The sequence below is a fragment of the Emydura macquarii genome, unplaced genomic scaffold, assembly GCF_026122565.2.
Source record: "Emydura macquarii macquarii isolate MOO-44397 ecotype Brisbane River unplaced genomic scaffold, CSIRO-AGI_Emac_v2 contig_2897, whole genome shotgun sequence".
Taxonomy (NCBI): domain Eukaryota; kingdom Metazoa; phylum Chordata; order Testudines; family Chelidae; genus Emydura; species Emydura macquarii.
The window spans coordinates 20,792,194-20,816,280 of record NW_027133034.1 but is presented as its reverse complement, the minus strand read 5'-3'; the positions used below and the strand labels follow the sequence as shown (position 1 = coordinate 20,816,280).

At 39.0% G+C, this 24,087-nt stretch overlaps 1 protein-coding gene across 6 annotated transcripts in view; it reads right to left on the bottom strand.

Moving 5' to 3' along the window:
• The window catches only part of ZNF608 (zinc finger protein 608), a 110,191-nt gene extending 99,024 nt beyond the window's left edge, over positions 1-11,167 (bottom strand). For 2 of the 6 annotated variants that reach the window (XM_067569122.1, XM_067569117.1), the window contains exons 1-2: positions 8,534-9,118; positions 6,573-7,595 (exon numbers count right to left, since the gene is read on the bottom strand). In XM_067569122.1, coding sequence (XP_067425223.1) covers positions 6,573-7,424 — 852 coding nt within the window. In that variant the 5' untranslated portion in view covers positions 7,425-7,595; positions 8,534-9,118. Of the gene's footprint in view, positions 1-6,572; positions 7,596-8,224; positions 8,513-8,533; positions 9,119-10,794 lie in introns of those variants that run through there. The other 4 variants (XM_067569119.1, XM_067569121.1, XM_067569118.1 and 1 more) reach the window with 4 other exon arrangements.
• Between the last annotated feature and the right edge of the window lie 12,920 nt (positions 11,168-24,087).

Genomic DNA, 24,087 nt, shown 5'->3' with positions numbered 1-24,087 from the left:
GACTTGGGCAACAGTCTGGTAGGAGTTTTGAGTACACACCACTATAATGCATGCTCTGGTGCCGCATGCACAGAAAAACCACATATCCAAACACAGTGTGCAAGATGAAAAATGCTATGCAGTTAGGGCCTGAGTTGCAAAGAACCTGCATGCATGGTGTATCTAGGCATTACTTACACAATATGCATCTTTTTAGCTGTGCTCTTTGCCTAATTCCATATTTGACTGCAGTCGCCTATCCTCCATATTTCCTAATAGTATTCATTCACTCTGTTCTTCCGGTGTAACCCTTCATGGGTGAAATCCCACAACCATGTAGTCCCTACTCATTTTCGTAGTCTCATTGGCTTCAAGGGAAATAAAAGTTTCCCGATAGAGCATGATTTGGATCAATTCCATCCTTGTTCAAGCATGGGCACCAGGAAAATGATGGCTTGTGTCTCCTGATCGTCCACCTCTTCTTCACATAGGATTTTACCAAGGGCGCCTGGTGAGTGTGCTTACTTTACCTCTCAACTCAATTTCAAAAAGACTGAGGTTGCTGTGTAGCAATTTAAATAAGTATAGTACAAGTTCAGAGACCTGGCAAACCACAGCATGCCCACGTTTTGGGCTACAGAATCTGAAGCAAATTGAAAGTATGCAGGAGATGTGTTAGGGCTGGCCAGCCAGCCACTGCAAACTTTCAAATGGAATACGTTTGCCTTTGCTTCACAGAACACACTTATCCTTCTCAATGGAAGTAGTAAGCAAGAGGCCTGCTCCTAGAGATAAGGAGATATCCATCCCTGAGCAACAGAAAGCTCATGGCTTTCTATAACAGGTACTATTAAGTTCCATCACCCCACAACATCTTTCGAGTCTTCCTTTTACATGATGTAAATTGCATTTCCCTAAGTGAAACATATATATACCTTTTACAAAACACAGAATAAATCCCGTTCCCACTGAAGTCAATGGAACTTTTTGCCTGAATAAGACAAGCAGCATTTGGCCTCATATCTACTTTTACAAATACAAATAATGCTTAACATCCAAAAGACGTTCAATTAATGGAAAGCAGGCCACAGATTCTCATATAGATATCAATATTATACAGCCTAGATCTTTTAAAAACTAGATCACACACATTTCTTAACAAAAAACATACTAGTTTTAGCATGCAAAGAAACAAGGATTTCAGATTTATGATTTAAGTGCTTCTTGATAAAATAGCTTTCCCAATTATCACGGCCCTCATAGGAAAAGCAGGAATGCATTATGTGTTAATGATCACAACCAGGGGTCCATGCTTTACTCTTTTGTCAGAACTACAGCAGATCCTCCCCGCAGCTTCACCATTAACATGTCTGTTTCCTGTCAGCCCACTCAGAGATAATGTCATTTATCTCAGAGCGGCACAAGACCAGTCATTAGCTTCAATAAAAGACCTCAAACAAAGGCCGGATGATGTTTTATCCGGGGCTCATGGTCTGTAGCCAAGAGTCTTATTGCCTAACAGTTCAGAACTTAAAAGGTATCTTTAAAAAAAAAATAAATTTTCCATCTATCAACAATTTTAACACACTTATTTGATCAGCAAAGTCTCCACTTGGAAATTTTTAGTTAATGGTTTTATCATGTACAATTAGGTAACTGATAAGAGCTTACTAAATTTATCTTCGGAGAGACTTTTTTCTCCCCCTCTTTGGGGAAAATTGACAGAATAATTCAGGTTCTAGCTAAATAGTAAGATCTTCGATGAAATGACCATCATTGTGTTGGCCTGTAGGAGCTGATTCAGTATTAAATTCTTCAAAGACTGACTGAGCTTTTGGAAATGTCTTTAAATAAAAGTGGAACTGGATAAAATATACATATGAACATATGTTTTCACAGTCTTGCTTGTATTATTGCAATTCAGAAATTTTCTATAAAGTGCCAGGTGAACTTTTTAAATATTTTTTTTTTAAAAAGCAAGAGTCAAAGTATGAGCAAATCTCAGCTATTCAATTCTTGTCTTTATGTTGAAAACGAGGAACAGATGGTACTTTCCATGTTAGTTGACTGGTTATTGAACACCTCTGTGGTTATGGTAGATTTTTGCTTAGCACTTTTAACATACATTTCATTTATTGGACTATAAAATGCTACTTTGGAAAAACAAGTCTTTATATAACTCTAATTAAAACAATCTTGCAGCAAAACCGTTTAAAACAGAGAACATGCTTAACCTCATGACATCTGGACAATCAATCTTTTCCTTTTTACTGGGTATTTATGAAGTTATTAAAATTGTAAAATTACTGATGTCTTAAGTGAAATATAATTTGTCAGTAGTACAGAATAACCTCATTACCTTCAATACTTTGTGGTATAAACATTCTAGACCACCTTCCATTGTTTTAATGCTACTTTAGCCTTGCACAGGAATTCAATAGCAAAGCTGGTCATACATATTCTCAGAGGTCAGTAAGTTCACACAGAAAGCTTTCCTCAGCTAAAGGGCAACACCTCTTCACCCAGCTCAGAAAGCACTGTCACACTACTAGACAGCACTACAGAACATTAAGAACCTTGTGCTGTGCTTATTGTTAGACACCCATAGTTATCAATGATTTTAACAGCTAAATCCCTTATGTAGCTTTCAAAACTGTTTGCTATCAAACAACAATGGACTTTGTTCTTTAATTACAGCAAGTGACCTTTTTGCCCTTTTATTTCACAGTGAATAAACTACACCCAAGAAGGAGAGTTTGTAGGGAGCAAAATATATGGGAAGCATATTTCCATAAACTCATTAATCAGAGTATGTCCTTCAGTGATTTACAAGCTCTTGTAAATGTGCACAGAATTCCCTGATTAAGTTTTTTTAAAAATCAGGTATACGAGAATAAAATAAATGATACCAGTCACATGTGGGTTAATTCACCAAAGACAACTTTCAGATGTGAAATACAGTCTTGATGAAAACCAATAAACTAATACTAATGGAATAAGTAAATTCCATTGTGGAATTTTACCAGAGTTATTAATTTTAAATAAGGAAGGAAGATAGCTAGCCTTTCTATATCTAGAACTGTTGCTGTAGACTTTCTGAATTTCTTCCCCTGCCTTAAGCAAACAGAAGGTTTTAATACCCAATGCTTAGTATTCCCATGTTTTAGGGTCAGTTGTGAGCCCACCCACCTACACACACTAAACAAAATCTAGGACATAATACTCCCGTAGGTAATCTGAACATTTATCAGTGTAAGAGCAATTAAAATTACAAAACTGTAAATAACATGAGTGAAGAGTACATGTTGACAAACATTTACTAAATAACTGCTTTAAAAAAAATTAAAGGGTGGAGGGGTGGAGAAGGGGACAGGTTTTAAAACACCAAAAATCTTAGGAATGGTTAGACTACCTGTCAAATCTACTTATTCAGATATGTCACTGGTGGCTTAACCACAAAATGGGCTTCATGAATATAGCTCAAACATCTAAGAATTATAGCATACTTTGACTTTATCCACATATTAAGGGAGTGGCGACTTTTACAACATACTTGTGGTTTCTGCATAAAAGAGCCAGCAGAACACAGTCATTGATTTAATTAGACTTCATAAGATCCAATTTATCATGTTTTACATGACTTTCTGCAGCAAGGAAACAGAATAAACAGACCAAAAATAGACATTTGAGCATGCTGTGAAAATTAAACAGTGACTGCAACTCTTGGGAATCTGCTCCAAGCTTTTAACAAAGAGTAAACAAACACAATAAAATCTCCAACACAAAAGAAACTCGGGTTCTAAATTTGTAGGTATTCATTAATTTGTATCTGACAAGACATTATTAAAATGTATGTGACAACTCATTCATAAACATTCAAACAACTGGAAATTGATTTTATCATCCAGGCTTGCCAATTATATAGTCATATAGTCACAATGGTGCTTTTTGGGCATGTCACATCTACGGATACACATATGTATAAGCAAAGCAGAAAAAACTATTCAATCTTAAATCCCTAAAAAATATTCTCTTGAATGATGCAAGTCTTTTTTTAAACTGAAGTTTCATTGATAGGACTACAGGCTGGATCTAAAATTGCAACCAAGGTCTGCAGTGAGTTCTATTTTCATATGCCAAGTAGGAGAGGTTCTTTAAAGAAATTGCTCTCTGGAGTGAAACACTAAAGGGATGTTGTTTAAAACTGTAAAAGCCAGCACACCAGTGTGATAGACAATGGCCAGCACTGCAGGACTCTAACGTGTGAAGCCTATGTTAAAGTCAGTGTGTGCCAACAGCAGTGGGTGTTTGTGGAAATGCAAGCTCCAAGAATTCTATAAAGCCAAGAGCTGGAAAATAAAGTGTACCTTTGGCTCAAAACTACTCCTAACATGTTTGTTCTTAATTTACCTATTATCCCATTTACATTACACTGACTGAAGATTACTTGCTTGTATATGAATTCATTCTTCATACAATTTTCTGTGTGACTAGAGTGAAAAGAACATAAAAACTGGAGAAGCCACACCGCACTCTAATCTCTGTTGCCATGACAGCAGCCTTTGAGATACTGAAATGTTCAGATTGCCAGCTAAACAAAATTGTTGAATGTGAACATTTGGCTGAAAGATTAAAAGGCTAAGGGGGTTCCAAAAGGGCAGTACCTCCCACATTCCAGGCAGCCACTGAATCCAATCAAATGGCTCTGACTCTTTAACCACAACCATTGTGAAGACTGGATTAGGGCAATTTATCTAGATAGTTAGAGCAGATTAGAGAACTGCAATTTGAAGACTACTGGCAACAAAAGTAAATGCCTACTGTACTAAATTAATAAAAAGACCATGGATTTTAGGACAACTTTCAGAGTGAACAGAAGACCTTTAATAAATCAGAGTGAAAATTTACACCTGTGACTTAATTAAAGCAACCTAGTTTCTCTCATCTATATTTAGAAAGTCAAACAGATCATTCAAATTGACCTATAGATATACTATCCTAAAAACTGAAAAAAATATCTACAACCTGAAATTCAAAATTGCTCTTCATAAAATACTTCTGAATCTATCTTTACATTTCTTAATATTTAATGTCACAACCCCCAAAATCTAATCCTATCAATAGCCAAGAGTGTGTTGAAAAATTACACAATCTTAAACATCAGGAATGAAACACAAATGTTGTAAACTGCATAAATTTTCCCAAGGACTTCAATATTTCTGGACTCTGGTAAATAACTCTGTACATTTAATATTAACCAGAAAGTGTTCCCACCCCTTAGAAGTCAGTCAGGGAAGTTGTAAAGGCAGGTCATTTAAGAACAATTCCAGACAATCATGCCACAGGCTAATACCCTTAAGTTTTGGGTTGGAGGGAGGGGTGTGCTTTTGCGGGGTGGGGAAGGAGGTGTCTCTGTTTAACACAACCTGTAGAATTCATTGAACTCTTAATTATGGGCCAACAATAGCCCCCAAGTTCCTAGAGAAGAAACCTTCTGCCTTTTGGATAGAACAATTGCTGCTGACACTAGAATCTGCCTGAACGAGCAATAACAATAGCCAAGAAACAGCTCTCTCCCCACTCTCCTTAACAATACAAGGCCATTTATTCTTACAGAGAGCATCTTTTATGCATTAACAGAAAGTAAGAAAAAACACACACACACACATCACTTGATTTTTTTCCACACATTTCAACCACGCAGCAAACAAGAAGTTCACATCCAAGAACCTACAGGGCTCAGATAAGAAAAACTGCCCTGACAGGAGGAGACCAACTGTTCCCCCACGTTTGAGAGAAAGATATTTTGTACATATATCACAGCACAAGGTGCACTCCCCTCCCCCAATTCCCTTCCTCCAGGCCGCTTATTACAGTCACTGAGTGCTTCTGGCTCAGTCCTCCCCATTCCCAAGGCCAGCTTCTGGAGCCTCTTGGCTGCTGTACAAATACAAGAGCCCCCCTCCCCCCCATAATAAAAACACCCCCAGGCTAAGGTGGATGGAAGAGCCAAAGTATCTGCGGAGGCATCTCTCCTCCCTGTCACAATCTAAACTTCACAGAGCCGGGTGGGGCAGAAAGGATGTGAATATCCTCTCCACCTTGGCAGAAGGAGCATCCCCTTTTATGCTGAACAACGCACACTCAGAAGGCTAGTAAACAAAACACAGGCAGGCAGATAGGTCTGACTCTGAGCCACACATACAAACAAGCCTTCCGTCTGCAAACACGTGTCCTGCTCGGCTGCGAACACCACCGCAGAATGTTACACTGAGAACAGCCCCGGCGGGCAGGGTCGCTGCGAATCGTCCTTTAAAATAAACACAGGAGGAGACAAGACAAAACGCACGTTTGGCCAGGGTTGCTGGATGGGGGCGGGGAGGGGAGGGAAGAGAAATTAAAGACAAAACAGGACGAAAATAAGACTCCGCGGTAGCCTCTTCTGCCTGGGAGGGAGGGGGCTCGTACACACAGTATATGCAGATCACAAACGCGTAACACAAACAACAGGAGCTGGGAACACAGCTGCGAGAAGTTTGCAATAGACACGGGGGAGAGGGGAGGCTAGCTGGGGGAAGAAGAGCTTGTCCTACCTTTTCTGTTTTCAATTTCTTGATTCGCCTGTGGTTCTCCTCCTCCTCCTCTTCCTTCTTTACCAAAATAGAGTTCCCCATTAACCCTGAATCCGAGGCGCTTTTGCTCACCTCCCCCACCGTGGAGGAGGCGCAGTGGAAGGGGCTGTTGCTCCCACCACCGCCTCCCTTGGCCCCGAAGCCATACAGGTGCCCAGAGGGAGCCTGCTGCAGGTCATGCTGCTTGTCCTTCCTGGATTTCCCTGCATCCTTATCCCGCTTGGAGCCTCTGCTGCCCTGGGTTTTACCTGGTTTCTCCTCTTTGTTTTTCCCGCAAGAGGCAATAGGGTTGTTGTTGCTGGTGTTGTTGTTATTGCCGTTTGGGTTGCTGCTCACACTTTGACCCAGTGCTGAATTCATGCCAGTTGCCTCTCCAGGGCGCCCTTGGACTTCCTGCCTCTTGCCAGCACTGCTGATCTCAGGAATCCCATACAAGGCAGCTGAAGGCAGAGATTTATTAGCATCCTTAGAAGTTTTACTCCTTTTCACTTTTGATTTGCTAGTCTCTTTGTGAGAGGAATTCCCCTGGGGGGCAGGGGGCTGAACAGAAGCAAATTTTAGGCCATCAGCTAAGGCTGAGGTAGCATTAGCCCCACTGGAAGCCAGACCCCCACAATCCTTGGAGCTGCTGGTGCTGCTGCTGGTGGTATTAGTGGAATTATTCATCTCAAATTTCTGTCTGTCCTTCTCCAAATCGGCATCCAAATCGATTATTAAATTTCCAACCCCGATTTCCCAATCATCGCCACTGTCATAAGTATCAACCGCGTTTGGATCCACACCTTTTCCTGCAGTGGAAATGTTCACTGACATCCTGAAGATGAGATCTCTAGAATAAAAATCCGATGAACTTTCCTTTGGAGATGAGGGGACATTCGTTTATCTCCGTTGGGCTTTTTTAAAATTAGTATGTATTTAACTCTTCTTGTCTTCCTCCCCCTGGTATGTCTAGGTTTATACCCTGAAGTCCAGGTCCACCTTTTCCTGTGAGGAGGGGAAAAGTCGAATATTTCTTGTCTGGATATTACCAGAATATAATACGATTAATACAGGGGGCAAAGTAGGGGGGAGCAAGAGCATTCAATATTTCCACGGTTTATTTTGTTTTTAAAGTTTGTTAAATAGGAGGCAATTGCCGCGATTATTTTAGTGATCAGATTGAATCTAGTTGTATTCTCCCAACATCCGTGATCACTCTTAAAAAGTCATGTACCAAAAAAATAAAATAAAATACAAACCCGAAAAAACAAAGACAAACAAACAAGAACCCTAACTACATGATTTAAATCCACAAAGTCAGGGAAATACAGACCTAGGGCTGGTGCCTAGCTGTTGGAGCACATGTGTAATATAAGCCCTGGACCACCACTTTTAGACAAAAAGCAAGAAAGGAAGGACACAACTTCACTCCTCGCTGCATTCCTTGGATTTTGTGGCTTTAAACCAGACCCTTGAAAATTTGTGACTTTTCCATACTATCTTTTAACCCCAATTTTACTTAATCTTTTTTTTTTTTTTTGGGGGGGGGGGGGGGAGGTGAAGCTTGGGTTTCATTAACACAATACAGCTTCCATTAAAAAGCAACCACCTATACTTTAAAAAAGTGCATTTACTTGAGAAATATGAAACTCGATGGGTAAAAAGTGTCTTTTCTTTTTAAAATATACCTAAGATAACAATTCTAAAAGCAGTTCTAACGCACTCCCAGGTTACACAATTGCTCAGTCTGTTAAATATAGTATTACTGACTGTACAGGAAACTGATTAAGACGTACACTTTAAGTGATCTGCACCAAGGTGGCCTCAATGACCGCAAATGAGTGTGTGTTTGACAAAGCTTAGTTTAAACGATTTTTAAAGGGATCTATCCCTTTTACAGTTGACTGTCTCAATATTTATACATATATAGGCATATTGCTTACCTTTAATTCTTTATCATTTTTAATTAAGCCAGCAAATCAAAATGCTGTTCCCACTCGACTCAGCAACAACTCTGTGCCTCATTTTACTTAAAGAGCAAAGTGATCAAGAAGTAGAAAACAATTAACATCTCAGCCAGTATAATCGCTCAAAAATATATCTCCCCCCATTTTGGCACACGGATCAGGAGTCCTTTATTTGTTTTTGGTTTTCCTCCTTTCTTAAAAATGTTGTTCCACAACTTTACAAGCTGGAAGATAATATTTCACATTCAGAACAGGAGCATCAAGGACCAGGGTTTGGTTTTTTTTCTTACGCACCGAGATGTTCTACTACTACTAATAACAATTTTAAAATGTTTTCCAACTTCACATTCCGTCTTCAATTCCAGACTTCAGAGCCATCCTGATCAGTAAGTAATGATCCCATGAAACAAACCTACAGGCGGCCGGTTGTTACAAGACAGAATGTGCTAACATCGGGATAAATTAGTGAAAGGAAGGAAGGAAAAAAAGAAGAAAGGACTGAAAATCTGGGCTGGATTCCGCCTGTTAGTCGGGAAGTGGCATTTTTTTCGCCCGTCCTGACAGATCTGATTTCTTGAACTAACTTGAGGGGGAAAAGGAAGGGCGGAGGGTGAGGTGGGTAAAGGGGGGAGGGGGGCACGGAAGAAAAGAGGGAGGGGGAAATCGGAACACTTGGTGGGAGTGGAGGAAAGAGTGTGTTTTAAAATTAAGTAAATCGTCCCTAGAGTATGAGCTGGGATTTTTTTTTTAAATGTTTAAAAAAAAAAGAAAAGAAAAGAAAAAGCATCCAAACTACAGAGCTGGGGGGAGGGGAAGAGAAAATCCCGGAGCTCAGGCTAATCAGTCATGTTGCAAGTAATTCAGTAATTAGAGACCAAAGAGATAAAATAGACCTTTTTTTTTTTTTTTTTTTTTTTTTTTTTTTTTTTGCAGGACAGGTTGTTTCCCCTTATTGTTTCAGCAAACGTTGCATCGTCTTTTTTTTTATTTATTCCCCTCTCGCCTTTCTCCCCCCCCCTCCCTTTTTGCCTTTAAATCAGATGGTCTCGGAGCTTGGCTTAGTATTTTTAATTAGCTGGCGTTTGGAAGCTAAAAGCTGTAATGAATTGTTGATGGATTGGAAAGTAGAGGAGAGTTGGTTTGCTGGAAATGTTAGGGCAGGAGGGGGGGAAGGGGTGGTGGGCGAGTTACCAACAACCAACCATCTAAAAGGAGCGATTTTGTTACAGTTCAAGCCTTTCACATCACGTGACGATCAAGGGCTCAATTGGTTGTCGTGAGAACAAAAATGGGTGACAAGCGTATCAAGAAAATACTGATCTGGTCTTTAGGAGAAAAAAAACCTTACGGTCTGTTTCTCTCCCTCCCCCACCTCCTCCCCCTCCTGCTGCTGGCACAGCTACAAGTTATGAATGTGAAACATTTCTCTCTGCGAACTGGGTCTCTGAAGTTAGGAAGGAGTGAAATCTACTGAACACCATGGCAAAGCATATGTTTTAGAGAGACACCTTATAAAACCTTTCCTCGAGTTACCTGCAATTTGTAGTAGTTTAGAGACATGGGGGAGGGGGGAGAGGCTATTTCAATGTTTTAATGTCTTCGTATATAAAACATAACTAAACATTTGATAGCTTCCAAGTTAGCTTCCATTGTAAACCCACGGTAGTTTCTGTTTGGGGGTTGTTTGGCTGGGGGGTTTGGGTTTTTTTTTTGGGGGGGGGGGGAATTGTTTGGAAAATACTCACTGCACCACAACAAATGGGCGTCACTATCCCCTAATTTAGCATTACATTATTGGTATTTAACATGTGACAGAAGAGGGGAAAAAATCCTACTGCTTCACTAAGCTATTTTTGTACCCCTAAGGTGCTATTAACAAGTTGCTTGCTCTTTTTAGGGGAGATTGGGTGGAGACCGAGAGAAAATATGCAGACTGGCCTGTAGTTGTGTCACTTTTTATTTTTCCCTCTTGGTTAGTTAAAAAACCAGAAAGGTAAAAACACCCCATCCCTCCCACGCCGAGTGCACCATCAGGTATGATTTGTGTGAGAGGCTACAATGCTTTCACCCTCACCTTCATATCCCTTAGATAACTCAGCCTACTCGTGGTTGTTTTTGTTGTTTTCAAACACAAATAACTAGCTCCTTATTTCAATGCACAAAACTCATAATACTCCCCTTTGCATGAAAAAAAATCCCCTCTAAGTGCTATAGACACACCACGCAACCGTACTTACGATCTGTATTGGATCGAGTTGACCTTTTCCTTCTAACTGCATTGAGTGTGTTTTTGTTGCAGCCGCTTTTTATTTTTGAAAAAAAAAATCTAATTTCTTCAACAGATTTATTGTGTTTGGAAGAAAAGAGCACCAGATATCATGAACCTTCCTCTTTAAAACAAAATTTAAAAAAATAAAAATCCCCCTACATACATATACACACACACACACTACACAACAAGCTGGCTTTACTGCAATAGTGAGCACAGCAGAAATCAGAACTGGAGAAGGGAGAGTGTGAAGCAAGCACACAGACTCTGTACCTGAAAGGGACTTTTCTTTGTTCCCAATGCCCTTTCCCATCTGCCCAATCAGAGACCAGCTTTTATGAAACCGGGCTCTCTGATTGGATAGCTGCTCCTCTCGGCTGCCGGAGGGGGTGAGAGGGAGAAACACACACGCATACATAGAACCCTTGTATTTTGCAATCCTCAAACTACATTTAGTGCTACAGCAGACAGCCAGCCTCCTGCTGCAGCAAGATACAAATCATGTTTCCCATTTCAATTACAGCATTATCCTATATAACATTTTATGTCAAGGCAACCAAAGAAGCAGGCGAGCAGCCCAGCCAAGCCTCACACAGGGGGAGGGGGACTTCCTCATTTTCCTTTTAATTTAATTTCAAGGCAGTTTTCAAAGCAATGATGGATGATTTCTCTGTTTCAAAGGGGCAAATTAAAATCTCCCTCCGTTTTTAAATGCCCCCTCGTTCAAAATCGTAACAGTTGGACACGAAGCCGAGAAAGAGAGGCTGTGACGTGTGTGCGATCATTTTCATGTTTAGTGAAGGAGAAAAGCAAACAATGTCTTAAGAAGGAGACTAAGGGGAGGCTCAGCATACAACAGACTGGATTCCATTCCTCCCCCTCATCCACCCCTGCAGCGTGTTCCAAGGCATTTGTCCTTATTCCTCAGCCTAATGCTTGTTCCTTTATTTCACGTTCATTTTTACAATATGACTTGCAGAAGACAGTGCGCGGTTTCTCTGTTGTTGAAAAGCACGTAACCCTTTTGTTTCCAGTTTCCTGATTTACTGCCGCAAGCGTTGAGCTGTGAATGCAAGCGACCATATAACTACCACGTGAACAGCACTCTCTCACAAGAATCAGTAACACAAATCTTTTCTAGCAGGCTTTGTCTTGCGTCAAAAAAAAAATCGCAATCAGTTCTTTTGTTTAGGCTTAGATTTAAATCTGCTTTAAAACTGCAGTTGAATGTATTTAAAAACTCAAGTACGTTCCTTATGCTGCTTAAATTGATCAGCTCGCCAGGCACAGCCCTTCCCCCACCCACTCTGTACAGAACGATTTCTACAGGCAAAGGACCCAAGAAACATGAATATCTTGTCGACGATTGAATTAACTATAGGACGAAAGCCTGATAATTCAGATAATGTGGGTCTGCGGTCGCATATCATGAGGTTGACGGGGGTCTAGCATGAAAATAAGTTTATATGGCAAATTGAATATTCAAGTCTATTAACTGCCATGGAGTCTGACTAACTATGCGCTTTTATTTTTCATTTATGTCTCACTTCAAAGCTTCCGTTTGTGTATTTGTGTGTGTAAAGTATCTTAATCTGCAAATCAACTTTGGACTTTTCTTACCTTTGACCCGCTAAGTGAAAATGTAGTCTAAATCATAGTTTCCGGAAAGAAGTTAAAGCGCGAAATTTGTAATACTGCAGGCAAATGACAAAGTGACAAGATACGGTTTTGGACTTTGTCCAACCGAGCAAATTACGTGCATTAGTGCTTATATGGTAGACGCTTTACATCAAAGGGATGCTTAGTGGAGTATTTGCATATGAGTAAACATTTTAGAACCCATTCATTTCAGAAGTAACAGTTAAAGAAACATTTGCTTGAATAAGAATCACTTCTGATTTAGTTGTCTTACCAAAACACTAGACATCCTCCGTTCTTTAAAGCTGAATTGGACTTGGTACTGCAATAGACAACATTTTCCATTCTTCGCTGTGGCGAATGCATCCTACTTTTCCCTCTGGCCGCACAGTGAATCACAACACATCTGAATTATTGCTAATGTCTCCTATAAACGAGGTCGTCTTTCACTTTAACGAAAACTATATTTTAATGACTATGAACTATACTAATGGATCATTTCTCCTTTCCCCAGCTATATTGAAATTTGTTGAGAGTAAAGAGTACACATCACGCCATATGTTGTTTGGCTAGCAACACTTAAAACCGAATGGAAGGAATGATGTATGTTCCACATCCCTTTATTTTAGACCATTTCACCTTTTGGTGCGGATAGAGAAGGGTCTAATTTCCGCAGATAAATAATTTGCCAACGAGGCCTTTGATGGTATTAAAAATTGTTTTAAAAATAGCAGTTTGCGTACACTATAAGTAGGAAACGAAGTTAAGGACAGTGTTAAAGAATCCGTATTTTGCGGGGCTAAGGAGGACGATTTTTGAGCTTGGTTGTAATGTAAGCAGGGTTTGCTGCATAGACTTTTCTTTTTAGAGTCTTTTTAGTAGTACAATGCAAATCAGCGTAAACACTGAATGCTCTTACCTTATTTGTTCTATAAATTGCTATGCACATCGTAACTGGTGTGGATACTAGGGAATAGGTGTAAAAAGCTAAGAGTGTTAAATGAAACATTATTTTAATGATTTAACTTTGTGCTAGTGAAGATTTTAAAATCAGCAAAATCGAAACCACCCCTCCCCCACACTACTTAACCTAGATCGTTGTTGCTGGGTTTTTTACAATATGTATTTTACAGATTTAGGTAATAGCCCTGATTTTTCAAAATCGACCTCTGTTTAGACACGTTTCACTTTGGGCTGCTTCTCGTCTGCAAAATTACAGTCATTTTCACGTTATTATTACAGTGAGTAGGAGACAGATTGTATTTAGCATTGGGTGGGGGAAGGGTTATTATGGGGAGTGATCTGCTACCGTCAGCACATAATTTCAGCCTGAAGAAAATTGCTTCTGAATAGCTGGTCTGTTAGGTAGCCAAGAAATGATCACTGGGAGTGGGTGCACCCACTGCTTTATCCGAATTAGTCAACCATTCTGATTTTTTTAAAAGGATGGCCTATTGAACAGATGTTTGTGCAACTGAAGCTGACAATGTCTAGATGAAATAGCGTCACCTTATCCAGCAGTTCATATAACTCTGAAACAACCCAATACATATAGCTACGTGCTTTGTGTCGTTTATTGGCTGATTATTAAGCAGCTTTTTAAAAAGGAACAATTACACCGAGCCCATTTCCAGGGGTTGCTGTGCCTTCAGCAATCACTCATGATGTGTGAGTAAAGAAAGATTGCTTAAAACAGCTCCTTTCTGAGGGGGAAAATGTCCTTAATTCTGAAAGAATCTATCGCCCTAGGGATGATGTAGTATTCAGAGGCTTTTCCATCTTCATTAGTTTGTGTCTGCATTCCCAATTGAATTACAATTTTGTATTCGTGCACATTGTAAAAGACCTGCACAAGGCCAATAAACTAGTGATGTGTGTCTGAAATAGCACAACCTTTTCTGATTAAAGCAATTGCAGATTGTTATGAATCTTGAAGAAAACCTCACTCTGTTTAACTAGCCAGGCATGTATCAAATTTGCTAAGAAAATTAACCAGCAAAAATCTATTTTTAGCAGAAAAGAATGCAGGGCTATTATGTGAAACTGTTTAGCTGTTTAAAACTAACGTCCCCCGTCCCCCCCAACAGTTTTTTAAGAAGATGAATTGGTACAATCAGAGAATATTTAACAAGCAACAGAAAGTCAGAAACTTGTGTTTATTTTCTCAACAGAGCTCCTCTTTTTTCTTTCCTTTAAAGGCTGAAGTGAGCCTGGAGTCCAGCAGCCAATCATCATTATGGAAATATGCTTTTAAGCCTTTTCATTGGCTGATGCTCAGGCCAGTATGTTCAGTTAGCAGCAATACAGAATAGTCTGCACACCGGCCTCAGTCTGGTTTATGCCTTTTGTGGAGGAGAGAGGCAAGTCATCTTGTTTTTCACATTCCCTGCTCCACAAAGCATTCTCTGTAAAGAAGCGGTTAACCATGGAGAAACATATTAGCTATGTGCAAATATATGCTCACTGGGAAAATGTTAGTGTTTTTGTTAATACGAGTCTCTCTGAAATGTCTGATTTTAAAATAATTGTAATTTTTTTTTTTTAATTCTCAACAAAAATCTTAATTTTCAGATGGTTTTTTATTGTCTTTGTTTATTGTCCCTGATTTTTACTCTTTGTTTCTGATTTGTAAAAGGACTGCTCCGGATTTTTTTTTTTTTTTTTTTTTTAAACCGTGGGAGCTGAGGTGTATATGGTGACAGTGTCAATGTAAAAAATTACATAGGAACAGTGACTAAACTGACATTTCTTTTTTTAACCTGGCATACAAAAGGGGACAAAATCTATTCTCCTATGAATTAATTTGCTAGATGAATTAGGTAAAAAGAGAATGCAATTTTGTTGTAAAATAGCACCTTTTATATACAGCGCACGCAACAGCACTTTTGAAAGCAATACATTAGATACTTGCTGGGGAATGCTTGTTTAGGCAACTAGAGTTAGCCATTATACACTTAGCAAATAGTTCACAAACAGACTTACACATTAGAATCTATTTTACTGAAAGAGAATATTAGCTAGGTTATTCCCTTTTCTTTTAGAACAGTCTTTAAATTTCACCTGAATAATCACAAGGGACCTCAATTTAATGCCTAATTTAAAGGTCAATCTGCCTCTCTGGTAGTGCAGGATGCAGATAGGTATTGCTGTGCATTGCATATGAACACAAATCACCTCAATAAAGTTTAGAGAAGGGCAACTAAAAGAATCAGGGCTTAGGAGGAAATGATTTATGAAAGATATATGTGTGCATGTGTGATAGATAATAGTAGTATAGCTAGGAGCAAGGGGCTGAAAATAGAGAAAAATTCAGCTGAAGATCAGGAAAAGAAATCCTGCCAGTGAGATGTATTAATCTGTGGAATAACGTCCCAAAGGAAGTTGTTAAATCCCATTGCTTGGGACTTTAAAAATAGGCTGGACAAAACACTAGAAAAATATACTGTGGGGAGCAATCCCATGCTGGCAATGAAATGGACTGAATGATCTAATAAGTCTTTCCCATCTAACTTCTGTGATTCGATGAAGTCCTGTGGTAGAATTTGAGTTACTGACTTTTTGAGCCAGACATGAGTGACCCAGCTGGATAGATACTGCACTTGTACTCAAATAATTTAAAAACTATATTTATTACTTAGTGCACTGTGTAAGTATTCAGCTAATTTTTAAAACATTCTATTTGCTCAATAGACTGTGCATGATAAGAAAGAAATTTTTTACAATGTACGTTAGACTTTTCTTATAGACCTAATATATTAGGTAATCAATTTTTGTATGGTTTCTTTCATACAAAATATCACAGCGCTCCATAGTGAATTATCGTTTGTAGTACAAGAGATGTATGAAGATACAATATTTTATACAGATAGTATTCATAGTTATGGTAGTGCTAAGGTGAAGGAGAGTACAAAGGCCAATGGCTGGGTGCCACACTTTAGATTTTCAGGGAGAACAAATGAGCATGGGGAAATGAAACTAAGGCTTAGGGAATAGGATCAGATTGTTTTATTGGAGAGAAGGCTAGGAGTCATAGGCCAGGGAGAGAGGAGATGAGTTTTGAATTGGAATTTGCAGAGAAGTGGTCAATTAGGCATAGGGAGTAGGGAATCTATATTAGAAAATGAGGGAGAGAGATGTGTTGTGCAGTCTGAAAAGAGGGCAGACCGAAATCTGACACTGAGTGAGCTGAAGGAATGGGATAGGCAAAGGAAAGAGATAAGATCAGATAGTACATATTAGGAATAAGATCATGGTGACTATGAGGCCGTGTGTGTACTGAAATTTGAAATGAAGAGTGAATTGTTGAAAGTTTCTGAGTATAAGGGCAATGTGTTCCTACCACTGAGTAGGCGGGAGAAGATGAACTGCCACATTTTACACAGAATGAAGTTTGTAGAATAGTGACACTGGAACTTCAGCAGAGAAGTTATCAGAATATGTTTGGAAAGTGACAATTGGCAGCCTTACAGGCCTTGTAAGTATGTGAGAAATAAGCGTAGCTCAGAATCAAGATGAATGCCTGAGTTCCTGGTAATAGGAGTGAATGACATTAGAAACAAGGAAATACATTAGATTATGGAGCTACAATTAAGGGCAATCCCATTATAAATTAATAAATCTGTGAGAGCTCCTGAATAGGTAACCAGGCCGCCTTCTCTGCTCCACTCTTCTTACTGGTATGTCTGCTGGCTCCCTTGCTACAGTGGGACAAGAAGTAGAGAGAGACAGGGAGAGAGGACTGTGGGAAAGAAGTGGGAGAAGGGAGACTGGACCACTGCAAGAAGAGAACTGTTGGAAAAGGTGGGGGAGAAAAGATCATATGGCAGACAATGCAAAGAGCGAAAAACAACAACAACAAAAAACCAAGAGATAGGAGAGAGATTGGAACCAAGAGAGGGAAAGGGAGAAAAGAAACAGCTCAGGTATAACAAGAGGAGGAATGATCTTGTGATTAATGCACAGGCCTGGGAGTCAGAACTCCGGAGTTCCTTTCCCATTTCCCCATGACTTGCTGTATGGCCTGGGGAACATCCTGTTGCCTCCCTGTTTTTAAAATGGGGACAATAATACTGACCTATATCTCAGACAGGTAAAAGAAACTTAAGATCTTCAGGTGAGAATATTAGTATTAATTTGTTATTCTTAAACTATGTCTGCACTACAGAGCCTATAATTGCATAGCCCCTAAAAGTAGATGCTGCATATGCCAACAAAAGGAGTTTCTCTACCAGTGTAGGAATACCCACTTCCCAAACCACATTAACTATACACAGAGAAGTCCTGTTTTGTCAGCAGAGCTGCATCTACACTGGGGATTTTGCGGGCATAGCTATGTCACTAGGGGATGTGTTTTATTCACACATTTGACTGACAGAGCTATGCCAGTATACCTTTTAAGTATACCAGGACTGAGTTATGGAAAAAGACGCTGAATCATTATCTGAAAAAGCTTGATCACTCCATACACCCCTTAGAATTTTGCAACTATGCATTGATAAAGTTGTGAATAAGGCCTAGCCTGGTGTATTGTGTCCAGTTTTGGGTGCTACACTTTAAGAAAGATGTGGACAAATTGGAGAGAGTCCAGAAAGTAACAAAAATAATACAAGTGTTAAGAAACAGGACATAGGTGTATATATACTACCACCATATAACCAATCAATCATCATAATTAATCATTTTTATGAGGGAAGAAAAATAGTCTTGAGTTAATCTTGGGTAAGCTACTTAGGCTCACATTTTAAAACTGTATGCACTATTGTGTAGGCAGCCTATTTGCACAAACAAAACACCTGATCTATTTACAGTCTGATTTGAATACACATATTGCAGAGTTGGGTGCACATTTCAGGAGCATTAGTGTCTGTGCATCTTTACAGGCTTATTTTGAAAATGCTGTCCTCTTCTGTAAATTGGGGTAATAATGATTTACTTACCTTATGGGGATGGTTTGAGGTTAATGTTTATAAAGCATGTTGAGTTCAAGTGTGATGTAGTTATGAATACCCAGCTACTACAGGGAGAGTTCACAGAGAGTAGACCAGTCTCTCTGCAGCTGGATCTGCTGCCTTCCACATAGAAGAGCCTCCACAGCGCTGCCTCTGGAGTTGCATGAAGGAAATTAGAGGAATGAAGCCAGGAGAATCATTCCTATGGGAAACCTGCACAAGCCCCAGCTACCTTTTGTGCGGAACCCCTCTGTTGTGTGGAACTCTTTAGCACGGCAGGATCTCAGGGCCAGCCAACTGGTGTTTTCCCAGCAGCTGGAAGGATGCAGGAGAGGAACAAGGATCCCTATAATTGGTGCATGAGTACGTAGACTCTGTGTTGTTGGCCCTGTGTCTTCAGCAGATGTTCTGAGATCATTATGAACGTTGAGATGATACATGATGTTTCAGAACCAGAGTCCCTCCTTCAGCCATCTTCCAATGGAAATACTATCCTTCCAAAAGAAGAACGTAAAATAAATTCTTCAAGGATCATTCCTCCTGGGCTCTTACTGCTTCAGTAGAGCACAATCTGCCCCAAATTTACCAAGCATGCTTAAAAACTCATTCTCATGCTAATTAAATGACACAGATTTTATGCCTCGCTGAAAAAGGGGCTCAATCCAGATTATAAAATAAAGCTTTGCAAAATATATTTTTAACACCATCTCTTCAACTCCTGAGGTATAGAAGCATATGCATACATAAACATCTCGCTGATAATGCTGATTTGGCTGCCAACAATCCCTTAATGCAGTATTCTCGGGGCTAGACTGATGACTCAAAAATTGGGGGTGGCATCAGGAATGTCAGCTGGCAAGTGACCAAGATTCAGGCCTAGAAAGGACTTTGAATGCAGTCCACTGACTGTATCATCAGTTTCCACCATGAACCAGGCACTCATGGGGTGTGCAATGAGACTGTTGATGAGGCTGCTGCAGATTGCCTTGGCAAGCTCCACATTCAGTAAGATGAACATCTAGCTTCTTCCCTCCTTCACCCCTAAACTTTAAAAGCTCAAATATTTTTTTGGGGAAGAACTTTGTTAACAGAGGAGGGGGAAGTGACCGCCCTATCTTAAACTTCATATGCAAAGTTTTAGCCTGGAGCAAAGTTTTATGATCCCTAAACATTGTTGTGTGGTTTTTTTTAGTTTTGGTTGTTTGTTTTTAATGGTGATACTGAGAGATACCTTTAACTACAGTGGTATTAATAGGAGGTAGTAAAATAATATTTTCATTTTAAAATCTTACTAAAGTTGCAAATACAGTCCAGTGTGAAATATGTCTAGTCATAAATCTAATTTCTTTGCTAAATATATACCTGTTTAGTAAAGTGTCTGACCAAAAAAAAGATAAAGTAATCAGAAAATCTCACTTTGTTTTGCTGGTGAAAAACCATTTCTGTGGTGTAAAAATCAAGGTTATAATCAAATGCAGATTGGTATTCCGGTTCAAAATGGCAATTTCTTTCTGAATTATTTAATACAGTAGCATTGTACTAGCATAAATCATTTGTGCCTTTATATACTTAGGTCTACATTTTTGGGGAAAAAAACCCTACACTTTCCCCTCCCCCGATTGCATTATATACCCACTATTCTTTGTGTCCTATACATTAAAACTGGATTACAGTTCAGCTATCTTGATACTACTTTCTACCTGTTGGTTTTCAGGAACACACCACAAGTTACTAAAAGGCAAAAAAATAAATGAATGGCACCAATACTTGATTGTCCTGCTAGATTCTAATAGCCATGCTCATACTGAGTAATTCCTTACTCCGTCAGTAGTCCCCTGGATTTCAGTGCAAGGAAGGGTGATAGAATCTGACCTTGAGGGAAAAAAGATGAGGAACCAAATATTATTTGCAGAACATTTAAACGTGTTCACACACTTTTATAGCAATCATAAAACTGCAAAGACATATTGCTATAGAAAAACAAGTTTATCATAGCTAACATCACAACAACTAAGAGTGCAGATGATTATTTCTATTTTTAGTTTTCTAAAAGGTGCTTAAAGAGAGCTTGGGGATGATGTGATTGTATTCCTTTTATTTCTCTCCATTTTCACCTTATTAAAAGGAGGAACTATGCATCTGAAAAGAAAAACATGAAGAGGAGACCCCAATGCATTACTTTGGAGTGCTGAGAGGTGGAGAATGAAAAAGCCATTGGTCTCAGTTTTACTACCACAATGGTCTTTTATGAGAGGGATTAGATACGCCTAGAACTGGTGCAGCATTCATCGCTGCCCTGGACAACAGTCTGGAAAAAAAAAAGACAATAAAAATCAGTTTGTTGTAAGGTTAAATCACCACAACTTGCTAGATTGGCTTTTTAGGTTGGTTTTTGTTTGAGAAGGGGGAAAAGAAAAGACAAGAAATATGGCTTAAAAGCTGATTCCTCTCTCTCAGTCACTCTCTCTTCCCCCTCCTCCCCTGCAAGATGTAGCATTCAGAAAACATGTTGAGCGAGTTGAGGCATTAAAAAGATCAGTCTTTGGCTGTTGAATGAAAGACTGTTGTACGTGTGACTCACATACTAAATGGAAATCTGCTTTCAAAGCCTATTTTACTGCCTAATTATATATACACAAAATGTAGCTGTCTGTTTCAATCAAATCATAGGAAAAGGAATAAAACTCCTCTTAACATGCAATTTTCATGGTTTGTCATAACCTTAGAACACACACTGCTAATGCAAAAGGAGGAAGTACAGCTGCAAGGTCCAGATAAGGCTCCAGTAATTGTTTTTCTTTTAATTATTACTTTATAAATACATTATACCTCCTACTCGGAATAAGGAAAATTAGTGTCCTCTAGTTTTTTTAAAGATTTTTCTTTTTTGAGAGAGAGAGCTTGTGGATATGCATTTCAGGAGCAGCCCTCAGCCATAAAAACTACTTTTAAGTAATCTATGTAATAAAAAAGCCATCAGGAGGACTCTAGGGATTCAAGCCCTCCCAAAATCTATGTACTGAATAAAACACTCCTATCCATGGCATTAAATATAGAGGGGAAATGTTCCTCAACTTTAAAGTAATTGTTTGCAATCATTTTTCTTGGAAACTTTCAAGCCATGCAACATGTGCAAATCTTTTCTTTAAAAAGTGACAGAAAACATGTTAAATTTCCTTATTATTTCAGTTCTTCTTATTTGTGTTTGACAGGGATGTGCTTAAGTATATTGAAAAAGCTAATTATTTTTTTCATCATCTAATACACACAGGTCTTTTTTAGAATAATTTAAACTGTAACATTTAATAGGCCATTACTAATTTACATCCTCTCACAGATACAAATCATTAAAATGAAATGATATTTTAATGGCTTACTCAATATATATCTAATTGCATCTCAAAAGTTTCCAACGTGCAAGATGGCACAGCACTTTTAGAGACTCAGAGTTTCTTATAACAAACTTGCATACACTGGTGTAATGTCATTGACTTCACTGGAGTTACTTCTGAAAATAACCAGTGGGAATAAAATAAGAATCAGACCTTAAGTTTTCAGTTCACAAATAATTTTGCATCCTTGGCATGTGGTGTTTTTTGCTGAAAAAGAAGCATAAATTCTAAACTGGATGGTGTCCATTCATTATGGAATTAAATAATGGGCCTAACCTGTTCTAATGTGTAATATATATGCATCCATCCAGTAAAACCTTTTTGGCATCCTCTCCCACCACCCAATGAAAATGTAGCATTTTGGGCCACAACTTGAAGGAACGGTTTGGTATTTTAAAATGACCTAGAAATTATCTCTTTTTTTAATTGGGTGTGTGCACCCTTTTTTACCCTCTCCCTGGACTTTTCTCTTCTTTTAGGATGTTATTTTCTGCTTTTTTTTATTTATTTATTTTGTGTGTGTGTGTGTGTGTGTTTCAGAAATAGTAGCATTGCCAACTCTGGTCTTCTGTAATTGCAGGTGCACTTTTTGGTAGGGCAGAGCTCAGAAGATGTACATAGTTAGCTTTCATCTCTTAATTGAAGAGGTGGGATGTGGATTTTTTAAGCAAGCAGTTCCTCTCCCAGAATGTTAATTAGTTATTTAAATTAAATAGGTGTTAACACAAAAGAAAAATCTCAAACCATTTGATTAGAAATTCCTTCCCTTCTCTGTTGCTCAGGTTTTATTTTCTTGTGATGTCATCATTTCACTAATTCTCCACTTAACATTTTTCCCTCCCAGAGAAAAACTAAAACAGAACCTGAATTTCTAATGTAAAAATCAAGCAGATTTTTAAAAATTATATATTTATTGTAAAATTAAATTAAATGTCTTGGCCCTCATTGTAGTTGGGCATTAGCCCCATTGTAGTTAAGGCTGAGACTAGCTTCTTGTTTAATAGATACCTTTTCTAAGTGCTGTAAAATCCATATGCTGCCCCAGTTTATCTTGAAAACTGTTTGCCTCCTAGAGATCTGGGTTAGGATTAGTGATCCAACTCTGAGGTAATTTAAGCATAGATTTCTTGACATATAGCCCCCATTCTGCACCCCCTGCCCAAAAAGTGACAAAGATTGTACAGATTGAAACTCCTTTTGCACAGTCCTAGGACTCACTGTGCTTCTGATCCTCTTCAGACTGATATCACCCATTTGGGATTTATCTCAGCTAGTGTCCAGCACTCATTAACTGTTTGGAGAAAGAATATTTTAAAAGTTTTTCAAGATAAGAAAAGTTGGATCTACATTATGACTCCAACGCATTTGTCAAGCCAGAGGGTCATTTGTGCATGTGCAGCAAGATTGGAAATGTGTCACAAGCAATTATTTGGTGATACCCCAGAGTAAGTGGGTAACTCAAGGATACATGCTGTGGCCACTAAACCCAAACAGCTCCCAGGTATTGTAAGTTTGAGTCATGCCTTGGGCAGCTTTCTGAGAATGTGTGTTGTGTACATTAGTTGCATTCTGCAAGGGCTCCTTCTGGAAGTTTTGCACTGAGAGCAGAGTGTGATATTTCAAAATACCCTAAAATTTGCATGCATACTCTGATTTTACTTTAGAAGTAGTGTCAAGGAAATATCATTAATGAACTAGAAGGAAGATGAAAGACTCCAGTAAGCAGCAATACTAAGGTAAAGTAAGCATGTTGCATGCTTTTCACCTATTTCCTGAATAGTGGTATCAAGTGCCATCAAAGAAAGCAGGTAGCTTCAACTCTCATCAAGTCAATGCGATCAAAGGGGTTGCTCAGTAGAGCTGTCCAGAAAGATTCCAATGGAACAGTTTTTTGTTTGAACTTGCTAATTTGTCAAAATTAAGATGTATTGCACAGAAAGTTTGATTTTGACAAAGTTCTTCCAGAAACCAGGCAACATTCCAACTGAAACCTGCCTTGTTCCCTGCCAATTCTCCTGCTGGTTCCTCAGTAGCCCAAACTTTGTGGATCCAGAGCACCCCACCATGTGGATTATCTTGAGTCCGGGAAACCCAGTCTATGACTCTGGGATAGCCCACCAGATGGACTGCCTCAGAGTCAGGGACCCCGTGGCTTCCAGGATCTGCAACTGCAGGACAGCCCCATCCAGCAAATTGTCCTAAAGCCAGAGATCCAACCCTTTTCTCAGAGGATTTTAAATTGGGGGGGAGAGGGGTATGTGCTGAATTGGAACAAAGTCACAT